This window comes from Mytilus californianus, unplaced genomic scaffold (assembly GCF_021869535.1).
Source record: "Mytilus californianus isolate M0D057914Y unplaced genomic scaffold, xbMytCali1.0.p SCAF_11, whole genome shotgun sequence".
NCBI lineage: Eukaryota > Metazoa > Mollusca > Bivalvia > Mytilida > Mytilidae > Mytilus > Mytilus californianus.
This window is the reverse complement of record NW_026262593.1, coordinates 63343422-63355932: the sequence shown is the minus strand read 5'-3', so window position 1 is coordinate 63355932 and position 12511 is coordinate 63343422. Positions and strand designations below refer to the sequence as shown.

Here is a 12511-nt window from a genome sequence, read left to right as displayed (position 1 = left end):
TAAAAGTATTCTGTCTCGTACAGACGCTTAGAAATAATATTATCCCCAATTAAGTAAACGCTTAAGTGACGCTGGTTACTTTCACTTTCATAAGTCGATCAACAAAACGAGGAAGCTAGTTTCTTAAAATAGATTTTATCAATTTATGTAAAATAATGGATAATCAAGATGCCCCAATAACATTTGAGGATATTGGAATAACGAAAACACCAAAGCTTGCTGATACCCGTTTAGGCAAGGTATAAATTTTCTTTAAAACTAAGGAAAATGTTATCATATGTTGATCATTGATTCTTCTTAGCTACTTCTGTTCGAAGCATGGGGTTTCTATTTTGACAAATATAGTACTTGTCTTCTTCTTTTTCTTTCTTCTTTCGGTTTTCAGTAGTCCTTCAATATCTGAAGATTATATACTGTTTTGCGCTGCGTGGCCTATATATATATTTACAAAAACACAAAAATAATTGAAAATGAATTTGGAGTGCGTAAGAATTTAAATTGTGATTAAAACTATGTACATAGGCTAATAATGAGTTAAATGAATTTGTGGAGAACAGTTGGTGTAAGCTGTTCTCTGAAAGTGTCGACTGTGGTTACAGCGACTGTGTGGACTGGTAGTAAATTCCACTGAGTAATGGTGTACAGAAAAAATGAAAATTTATATGTATCTTTTTTAGTAGAAATGTGTCTGAAAGTGAAACTATGGTTTTTGCTGGTTCTACTGTCTGATGGTATGAGAATAGCAGATGGGATTGCTACGATTTGATGTACTGTTTTGTAGAACATTATCAATCTTGTGCGTAGTCTTCTTTCTTGTAGCGTGGGCCAGCTTAGTGAGTTTATCATGTCTGTAGGACTACTGATGTTATGGTACCTGTTACAGACATATCTGGCAGCTCGTCTTTGGACCATCTCAATTTTAGAGGTTTGTTCAGCTGTGTGAGGGTCCCATACTGAGCATGAATATTCAAGCTTAGGACGAACTAGTGCCAGATTATCTGGCCCAGATATGCCTGGGTTTTGATGTTCTGACATGATGTTTTTAAATTTCTTTTTAAGAAGCCCAAAGATTTGTTTCCATTAGCTATGATGTTGTCTGTATGTTTTGACCATTTTAAGTTTGCTTGTAGTGTAATGCCCAGATATTTAGCTGAAGAGACTAGTTCAAGTTTGTGATTGTGAAGGATATAGTCATGTTTAAACTGTTTTTTCTTTTGTGATACCGCGAGGACTGTGCATTTGTCTGGATGGAAAGCCATTCACCAGTCTTGTTCCCACCTAGCAGCTACATCTAAATCTAACTGGAGTTCATCACAGTTACTTTGAGATTTGATGGTTTTGTAGATGATACTGTCATCGGCAAACAGTCTGAGCTTACTGGATTGTAAGTATTCTGGTAGGTCGTTGATGTATACCAAGAATAATACTGGGCCCAGAACTGTGCCTTGAGGGACACCTGAGGTGACTGGAGCCAGGTCAGATGACTCTCCATCCAGGACAACTGTTTGTGTTCTGTCATTTAAGAAGGCAGAGACCCAGTTTAGTGTTTCATTTTGAATACCATAGTAGTTCAGTTTATAGAGAAGTCTTTTATGGGGGACTTTGTCAAATGCTTTGGCAAAGTCCATTATAATTAAGTCTGTTTGTGTGTTGTTGTTGTTATTTGCTGCAAGCTCTTGGATGAATGAAATGAGTTGGGTTTCACATGATCGTGACTGACGGAAGCCATGCTGGAGGTCATACAATATATTGTTCTTTTCAAGGTGGTTGATGTGTTTGGTGATGATATGCTCCATAAGTTTACAGGAAATACATGTCAATGATATTTGGCGGTAATTTTCTGGCTTGTATTTTTCCCCTTTTTTAAATACTGGTGCCACATTGGCATGTTTCCAGTCTGTTGGTGTTATGCCAGTTTCAAGTGATGTTTTGATGATTAGTGTAAGAATTGGAGCTGTTTGATCTTTGAGTTCTTTTAATATTCTGCCACTGATGTTATCTGGGCCAGTTGCCTTATGTGGGTTTATGTTGAGTAGAAGTTTCTTGACACCTGGTAGTGATATTTCTAGTGGTGTTATCAGTCAGGGGACTTATTAAAATAAGTGATTTTTAAATCACTTATTTAAGTAGCAAATTCAAAGTTTTGTCACAAATTATGATTTTGTAGTTTTACCAAAATTTTAAACACATAGGTTTAGATAATATCTGTTCATTAGTAAAATTGAAAAAAATGAACTTTTTGCTTCTTTAAAGCAGCAAAGTTTATGCCTTTGATGCAATCATTTAGCTGCAAATTCTATTTTAGTTGAAAAAATGCTATAAAAATGGCTTTATATAATGAACTGATACTTTCATAACAGATTTTTCCCAGCAGTGGGAGTTTTTTTCCTGTAAAATTCAAGGTTTCATCTTATAGATTATGTAATAAAATTCTACTGTTCGCCATCAAAATTTCACTGTTCGGGGGTGTTAAAATTAGTGGGGGTTATTAAAATAATGATACTTAAAGAAGTGATTTTTTGGAAGGAAATTGAGGTATGATACTTAAACAAGTGATTTTTATGTCATTATCCTAGATTTAGTACAAGGTCATCACCTGACATGACCTGGTCATCCTATCAACAGATGTTGGTTCTGATAATTTTAGCAACATAATTAGTCCCTGGATCATTAGTATTCTATATTTAAAGCTACAATAAAATTAAATCACTTAGTCTAGTGATTAATTTGTACTACTTAAATAGGTGATTATTAAAGAAAGACAACTCTTACTTCCAACCTTTCTGGACATATTATGTTACTTGATTCAGTGATTTAGAAAATCACTCATTTAAGTAAGTCCCCTGACTGGTTATTGTGGGGTGTGAGCTAAGAAGAAGAAAAACATATATTCATAGAAACTGTACAGAGTCATTTTTCATGTCATGTATCATGATTCCATAGATTTACCAAGGATTTATATTGTATTTACATGTACTCTAAGAGAGTCAAAACATACCAACGAGACAAACTCATTAGTCGAAAACAAACTGATAATGCCATGTAAAAAATCTAAAAACAATCAAAATATAAACAACAGTATACAAAACACATTACCAAAGACTGAGCAACATGAACCAGCCCACTAAAAACAGGGGGTGCTTTCATGTGCTCTGGAATGGTAACCCGATACTGCTCCATATGTGGCACCCAAGGATTTACATTAGATTTATATCTTTTGGGATTCAGAACCATTTTCTGATTTGGTTAACCACAGATCACACCGTGTTACACAATGAAATGAGCTGCGTCGGATAGAAATCGACCTTATGCAAGTGCACTTGTACATGTGCTTGATTTTCGAACATTCAAATATGAAATAAGAGATGAATGTTGGTCTGTTTTGTAGGGTTCTTATATTAACTCAATTTTCAAGCAGTTATAGACTTTGCATAGAGGTTTTTTCAACCCGAAATAGGTTAACAGATGTATTGATATTTATTTGCATAAGGTCGATTTCTATCCGAAGCAGCTCAAATGAAAGATAACATTCATAAATACCTATATTTAAAAAAAAAAAAAACTATAGTTGTGTGTAATACGACCCCCTCTACCAACTACACATTTTTGGGGTAAAAAAGTGTGAACTATACATTACTAAATACAATAATGAAAAAAAAGAAACCCTTTGGTTTTTGTTGTTTAAATTGTTAATTTCATTTCCATAATAGGAGTAAATACTTGTTCAAGAACACTATATTTACGTACCATTAAAACGTTTAAACACGCTGCATTTGTTTGCACCTGTCCTAAGTCAGGAATCTGATGTTCAGTAGTTGTCGTTTGTTGATGTGGTTCATAAGTGTTTCTCGTTTCTCGTTTTTTATATACATTAGACTGTTGGTTTTCCCGTTTGAATGGTTTTACACTAGTAATTTTTTGGGGCCCTTTAGAGCTTACTGTTGGGTGTGAGCCAAGGCTCTGTGTTGAAGACCGTACTTTGACCTATAATGATTTACTTTTATAAATTTTGACTTGGATGGAGAGTTGTCTCATTGGCACTCATACCACATCTTCTTATATCTATATAAGAACGTATAATATATTTTCTTGTATAAGTAGGTTGTAAGGTGTCTTACTTGAGATTCTCCAGCATTGATGTTAAACTGTTTGTTCTCCTGAAACCTACATTAACAAAATGAGCTTTTCTTCTTTGCACCATCTCAGCCTTGTTGATGTCATTCTGTGTCATTGGATCTCATGCTATATACATCTGTGCAAGTATTCCATAACTAGTCTAACTAATGTTCTGTAACATTGCACCTTGATCTTATGTTGGCAGGTACTGATGTTGCAATTCAGGAAGGCATTAAGTCTTTGGATATGACTTTTATTGAATCCACAGAATTTCATGTGCAAATGAAAATTCACATTTTTGTTTTAACATGTTTATGACAACTGTTTGTTAAAGATTTTATAAGCTAGAAAATAACCTATATTTAAACAATAAAACTTGCACTTTTTCTGTTCATATTTTCAGAGACGAGTATTCAAGGATATTAACAAGAAAGAGATAGCATTTTCTACTGTGGCATGTGTATCTTTAGTGGCAGCATTTATCTTAGCCATCGTCAAAATAGTTGAACTAGCAAAAGATCAAAATACTAAAGATCCAGATTTTACGTTTGCTTTAATTGTCATTATAAATACAAGTAAGTACCGGTACATTTCATAAAATGAATTTGCATGTGAAAAAAGGGGGGTTGAAATCCTAAGGGGACAATTAAAAACCATAAGTCAAAGAAAGACAACACCATAGGAACAGTAGACAACAGTCCTCAACACATTTTAGACTTTAATATTTCCAATAGCTTTGTTGATGTTTTCAGCATCAAGAATACCAACATCACTAATGTTTAGTTTTCTTGATACATGAATGTTCATTTTAACACAAGAAAGAATTAAGAACAGATCATTTTATACCATAGGTTTATTGTTAAATTTAAGAACCGATGCATTTCAGTTACTAGTTATGCTAGTAAAACTGCTTATCAGTGTTTATATCATAAAGATGTACTTACTAAAGGACCTTTGCCATGGTACAAAATGACAGTGGTCCAACATGTATCTGTTAAATCTAGGTATTTTAGTTCAAGCAGAATATGTGGCTCAACCCAACCTGTGCAGATCTGTGATAATTTAGAACAAAGGTTGTACAAAGCAGGATTTTTACATAGGTCCAAGACCTTCCTAGTTAAATTTCTGGTGGTTCTAGAAAAATTATGCCAGATCCAGATGTTCTTAATTTTAATTGGCCATGGTATGTATGGAACATAAAGAATGTCAAAACATCTCGGACATGTTTTTTTCACATTCATCATTTCTTCAATTTTATACAAATAAGAGGTCATGTCAATGTATTTTTGTTTCTCAAAAAATTAAATGAATAAGTTTCTAAACAATTTGATTTCAGTATTTTGTCTGTACTATGTGTTGAATGGTATCCTTGCTGAGAGACCATATGAGATTTTAGTTTTTGTCTTAGCTAACATAATAGTGTGGATATATGTCATTGCTAATTATGCCATAAGTCCAGGAGATATCAAATTGGTAAGAAAATAGTAACATTATGACATCTTTTATTTAAATGTTTAACAAAAAAAAATAATCTTCTTTTTACTCAATTCATTGGAAATGTACAGACTGATAATTTAGTCTGGGATATCAAATTGGAAAGAAACTGTTTTAACAATAAGACATCTTTTATTTAAATGTTTTAGCCAAAAGAATTACTTCTTTATACTAAATCTGTTGGATGTGTATTGATTGATATTTTAGTCTGGGGACATTGTTTAGTTCTTAGTTGAACTTGGGCTTTTAACTAGCTTTCAGTAACTTTGAGTACTCTTAGATCAGTACTGTGTCTTTTGTTATTGTGGTTAGTACTGATCTTAAAGTGTTAAACCCATTACAAATTTTTAGTTTTACATTATAGTGCTTGGTTTAATTTATCTTCAACATTTATTTTTATTTTTATGAATGAAAGATGTGAGGTTTAGTACAGCAATACAACAAAAACAAATAACCAAAATACATCTATGCATGAAATTGAATATATCATTTGGTATTTTACTTTCAATATATTTATTAGGTTGTCAATTTCAAGACTTAATTTAATTTGTAATTTTAAGATAACAGAAATAAAAAATTAAGATTTTATGTTGTCATTAATGACAAAATTTTGAACTTTCATTCATATTTTAAATATTCTTATACATTTCAGAATAGGCTTAAATAACCTTTGTTTTCACTCAGTTTGAAATATAATTCTTATACATTTCAGATAAGGCTTGTACTAGCCTGTGTTTTAAGTCCAGTATTGATAGTCCTTGGGGTGCTGATAGCTAAGCTGTATAATGATTCAGGAAAACTTATTTTTAGAACAGTTGGAGCAAATACTGACCAGCAAACAATGTGTAAAACAATGTTTGCATTTTTTGGACTCTTAAAATTTGACCTACAATTAGGGGTAGGTATAATACTGTTATTTAGGTGTCAGACCACCTATTCGCTCCCTTCAATTTAGAATGTATGTAAAAGTAGCCCTACTCTGACAAAAAATAGTGCTTTTTACGTTTTTGTTTACTTAAACTAACCAACAAATTTGCAGAAATGAAACTTTTGGTGAAAGAGAAATATATTTAGACCATTTTGAGCCAAAATTTACTTGTCTATGAGTTTGCATTAAAAATTGAAGAGTAATGCACTCAATAGTATAATAATTTAAGATTTCCAGAAAACCAGGGGTTATTTTTAGTAGTACAACATGTACTTGGCTTCAGAAAGGCAGTTCTTTCTTACAAGACTTTAAACATGGGTTGAAAATTGACTTGTAGAAAGGTGATACATGTACAATTCAGGATATACATAGTTTCTATGAAGTTAAACTTAAGGTGAAATATTAAGAAAGCTGTGAAAATTGCAAAATTTTGGTTGAATAGATAGGGGAGGGGCCTGATGGGTTATTTTCGTTCTTCGTGATCGGCGCATTTTCGCTATCGTGATCCGTTTTTCTACAGATTTTTTTTTTTTATATTTTTTAGTGATCCGTGATCATGGAAATTTATTTTCTGTGAATTGTGATTGACAAAAAAATCAACTCGTGAATTGTGATGAGACCCCCCCCCCTAATATTATTTTTTTTATAATAAATGTGTCGTAATCAGTTCTTCTTTCGTCATAATTTTATAATGACAACAAATATTCTTGCCTTGCTCTGATTTTGCTATTGTGATGTGGTCATAATAGAATCTATTTATACAGTAAAAAAGTATGTCTAATTGTAACCCAAGTGGTATAGCAGATTTTGTTTTATAATCAGAAACACGTTCATTTTACATACACAGCTTCAATTAATTATTAAAGAGATTTCATTGTTTATCTCAATATATTATTTCACTTAAGACAGGTACTGTACCCTGTTTAAACAGAGTTTGGTATGGATAGCCCCCTGTATTTTGTGCATTGGTTGACTTTAGTTTAAGGAAACTGATCAGTAAAAAATTTTTTTATTGGAAAAATGTATTTAATAAATTTAATAGAATAATTGCTCTTTAGTTACCATGGTTACAGTACACTAGACTTTTTAACTGAGACTCATTTTCAGATTACTCATTACAATTTATTGGTTCCCAATAATTTCCACTTAAAAAGGATAAGTTTTATTTGTGGTAAAACGCAAAAATTATTAAGTTAGAATAGCTATTGTCAATACAAAAGTATATTATTCGAGTGAAAAAAATCCACACATAATTCAGTTGATATTATCTTGTTTACAGTTGAGTATGGTGGTATTGATCCTAACAAATGGAACAAAGACAGATACACAAGACATTGTTATTTTATCAATTGGACCTGTTTATACTGTTATTTGTTTTTTACTTGGATACCTCAGTGTAAGTACATTCATTCATTTATTCTTTTGTTCATTCCTTTATTCCTTCGTTAATTTGTTCATTCATTCATTCGTTTGTTTGTTCGTTCATTTGTTTTTTTGTTATTTGTTTGTTTGTTTGTTTGTACGTTTTGTGTCTTCTGACTTCTTCATCATTCATGTTACATTTTGCATTAATCTGCAGCTAGAAAGAACTCAACTGCAACTAGCACATATTCTTCATCAGGACATGAAGCTGTCCACCTACTTTAATCAGAGTGTTTCTGCGTATTTTATATGAAAAAGACAGGTGACACACGTCTTCCTTTGAAGACTCACATTTTACCAAACTTGACCTGAATCAGGGATTCATTCAGATTGATTGATTGGTGTTAAACGCCTTTTTCAGTACTATTGGCTATTTTGTGACGGTCAGTTTTTATTGGTGGAGGAAGCCAGAGTGTCCTAAGAAAACCAATGACCTTCGTTAGGAAAACTAACAATCCGAGTCAATTAAGATTGGAGTTGAAAGCACGTGCCATTTGTTGGATTTGAACTCACAACGTCAGTGTTGACAGGCTAGTGATACAGTAGTTGGACTACTTCGGCCACGGAGGCCCCTAGGATTGATTCAGTGTTGTTGCCTGCTACACATAATTAACTCTTACGCTAAGTCAATGTATAATCTTATAGGTTGCTGGAACATTTATCCCTTGAAATATAACTGTGATCAAAATAAAGATATGAAAAATACAGAAGCATGCTGAGAAATAAAGCAGAATTCTCATTGAAACTTAACATTTCTTAAAACAAATATTAATGACTTACGAGTATTTTTTCTTGTAAGATTTGGTATGAAATGAGTACCATATGTTTAATCTACTTATAAATTCTTAATTCTGAAATGTTATATTGATATGGATTGATATTGATTGATATATGATTCTGTGTCACGCTAATGCTATTTTAATTTATTTTTTAACCTTTTTAACATTTTTCAGGTGCGATGGGAAAACAGAAAATTGGCTATAGCTTTTGGGATTTCCTTGTTAACGCAACCAGGCTATATTTTATACAAGATTATTCAGGTAAACCTTATTGTGGCTTGTTTAAAAGTGGTTATTTCTCTGAATTAATGGGATACTGGTTGACATACAATAACTCCAATCCCTTTAGAACAAGTTGCTTCAATTCTGTGAAGCAGTTGAAAAGATATCAATTGATTTATTGCTTAATACTCAAATATTTACATTTTCAGTATTTTGTAACATATAATTTTTTTATAAGCAAGTTATGTAACCCTATGTAAAAAATATCCATCAAATACAAAATCAACAAGTGATGATACATTTCATCAGTGACCATGAAAATTATAATTTTGAATGATTTGTGCCTTGATTTGGTTAATTTCTGTTCAAATAACATTAGCCACATATACATTGACTAACATACTTTTTTGTGAGGATGTATATATCTTACACATCTTTCTTTAACAACTTTATGTTGGTTCAAGAAGGATGCTAATGCTTTTTCAGAAGGATTCTAACCTTTAAAATGCACTTGATCAACAAAAGATGGAATAATAATACATGGCTCAAGCTATCAACCTTGTCTGAAGTAAACATTTAACACGAATTAGGTTTATTCAAATCTGTATACTGTGGATTCATTTATTTTCGTTGGTACTTGGTACCAATTTTCGTGGATTGAGAACAAACAGTTTTTCGTGTCTATTTTAGTATTTAAGTTTGTGATTTTGTCCAACTAAATATTGCATATAAGTCTACAGAAAATTTGTACTTAGTCGAATACTTAAATTCCTGAAACTCCTCCTTCCTCCACCAAAAACAATTGACTGCCATAAACTAGCCAATAATGCTGAAAGTGGCATTCAACACCTATAAATCAATTTGAATCATCAATTGTTCTAGTGATAATCAATTGACCATATTTTTCACAAAATTGGTACTATATTATTTTTGGAGTAAAAACCTCAAACTTTATATTTGTCATAGAAATAAGAAGATGTGATATGAGTGCCAATGAGACAACTCTCCATCCAAGTCACAATGTGTAAAAAATAAACAATTATAGGTCAAAGTATGGCCTTCAACACGGAACCTTACCCTCACACCGAACAGCAAGCTATAAAGGGCCCCAAAAATTACTAGTGTAAAACCATTCAAACAGGAAAACCAACAGTCTAATCTATACAAAAAACGAGAAACGAGAAACACTTATGAACCACATCAACAAACGACAACTACTGAACATCAGATTCAGTAAACAATTATAGGTCAAAGTACGGCCTTCAACACAGAGATTTGGCTCAAACCGAACAATAAGCTATAAAGGGCCCCAAAATGACTAGTGTTAAACAATTCAAACAGGAAAACCAACAGTCTAATCTATATAAAAAAAAACGAGAAACACTTAAAACCACATCAACAAACGACAACCACTTAACAACAGGTTCCTTATGCCTTGTTCTTCTAGAAACCTTTAGAATTCCAATGAAGTCTGTTTAGAATTTCTTAAATGATTTTTTACCTTTCAGACTGGTGAGAATATAAATGATGGGAACTTAGCCTTGGCAGCTACCACATTTACATGTGCTGCACTTGCACTCATTATTCGTATTGCTGTTGCGATATTTGCAGTAAGGACATATATGAATTTTGGTTATGGATTATCAGAAAAAGGTAGAACTTATTGTAGTTTTTTTTTACCATATATTTGAAAAGTTTTTGCCCAGAAGTTTATGAAATAAACATGTGAAAGTTTGGGATGTACTTCAGTGAGACAGCAACCCACCAACACAATAACACTAGAAAAGAAACAGTTAACAGTCAAGTGTCCATAACTTAAGCTCGTAATTACCTCCAGCCAAAAGACATATTTTTACCTTTATGCGTAGATTGCTATTTTTGTGTAACTGTATGTCAGAAATATACTATGCATTATGCTTTTATATATAAAAATATGAAGATGTTGTATGATTGCCAATGAGACCACTTTCCACCTGAGACAAAGTAACTTAGAAATTAGCAAGTTAAGGTCACCATATGGCCTTCAAAAATGAGCAAAACCCATAGAAAGCTATAAAAGGCCCCAAACACTAACATGACAAAAGGTAATCAATTCTAACAAACAAATAACATTCATATACCTTTATTAGACAAGGTTCATTTGTCATAGATAAGTAAAGGTTTATACATAAAAGGAAAAAAACATTGCATAGCAATCAAACCTTGAGAGTAAGTGATATTTTATCTCTGTGATATTCAACTCCTTGAAGCAATGTTAATCTTTGACCTGTTTTGATTGTTACTTTAATATCCTTGTTGGGTTTCATGCTCTTAAATCATGTAAACAGTTATTTATTTGTCTTCTCAAACACTTGTTCTCAATTAATAGCCGATAAGATTTATTCCTACGATATATTCTGTTTCAAATTTTAAATTTAGACTAACCCTATAGATTTTAAAATGATCAGTTCTTTGATTGAATCTTTCTGAAAGAGGGTCATAAATAGAGGGGTATGTACAAGTATGAACAAGATAAAAAATAAATTGAAAAGATGTTGCACAAAAATAACCCTTTTCCACCCTCTTGAAAAGTTCCCAATTTTTATATTGTACTATATTTTGTTAGACATTGTCATTTTTAGCAAAAGTTTCCAAGTAACCAAGAAGAATTTTACTGACCTAAATAATTTTGTTGGTAGGTTTCAATGAATATGAAAAAAACAAACAGGATCAATTTGTCTGGTTTTATTGCAGTATAAATGTGACAAAAGAACATTGTTCAATAGACTATTTTCATATTACCGACTTTTGACTCCGAATTATATAATTTTTTCGACAGGTTACCTTTTGTGTGGTAAGACATCCTGGTACTAGGTCAAGTAAGAGCAACCAAAATAAGTAAAATCAAACATATAATCGGTGTAATTTGAGGGGAAGTTTACTGTTTTCCGATGATTTTGTCATGTAAAGAAAATGCAAAGCAGTTAATTTTCCCCCAAAATTATACTGATTGAAAGCTTTATTTTACTTCTTTACCTTGCTCTTTGACTTGGAACAAGGATGTCCTACCACAGAAAAGGTAACCTGTCGAAAAGTAGTATAATACAGAGTCAAAAGTCGGTAATATGAAAATAGTCTATTGGACATCTTTTTTTCTGTTCTTAAGATGATGTTACATAACATAGATCTTTATCCATATAAAACTAATCAGTATTTAAATCTATACATTTCAGTTTTTCCAATGTCAAAACATAGATGTGTTACTGATGGATCAAAAGACATTCAGGATTCACCTACTAGACATGCTGAAGAAGGATTGAAAGAGGATGACAGCTAAGGGAAATAACTCTTTAAAGTTATCTGTAATATTCTCTATTTGAATACTGTAAATTCAGAAATTTATGAATGCTTTTATAATATTGAGAATCACTGATCACTGGTAAAAATGAAACATCCAATAAATGCAAAAGAAAAATATTTGTGAAGCAAAATCACTTCTGAAATTATAAATGCAAGTTTTTATTATTGCAAATCTGACAATATCACATTTTTCGCATTGATAAAACATAGC

The 12511-nt window shown here is 32.0% G+C and overlaps 1 protein-coding gene across 1 annotated transcript; it reads left to right on the top strand.

Annotated features, from left to right (window-relative positions):
* The first annotated feature begins 106 nt into the window (after positions 1-106).
* LOC127719273 (uncharacterized) lies at positions 107-12277 on the top strand. The gene is made up of 8 exons (XM_052225288.1): positions 107-239; positions 4520-4691; positions 5453-5589; positions 6323-6508; positions 7818-7934; positions 8914-9000; positions 10470-10614; positions 12174-12277. Exons 1-8 carry the CDS (start codon positions 156-158, stop codon positions 12275-12277), a joined length of 1032 nt encoding a protein of 343 aa, XP_052081248.1. The 5' UTR covers positions 107-155.
* The last annotated feature ends 234 nt before the right edge of the window (positions 12278-12511 follow it).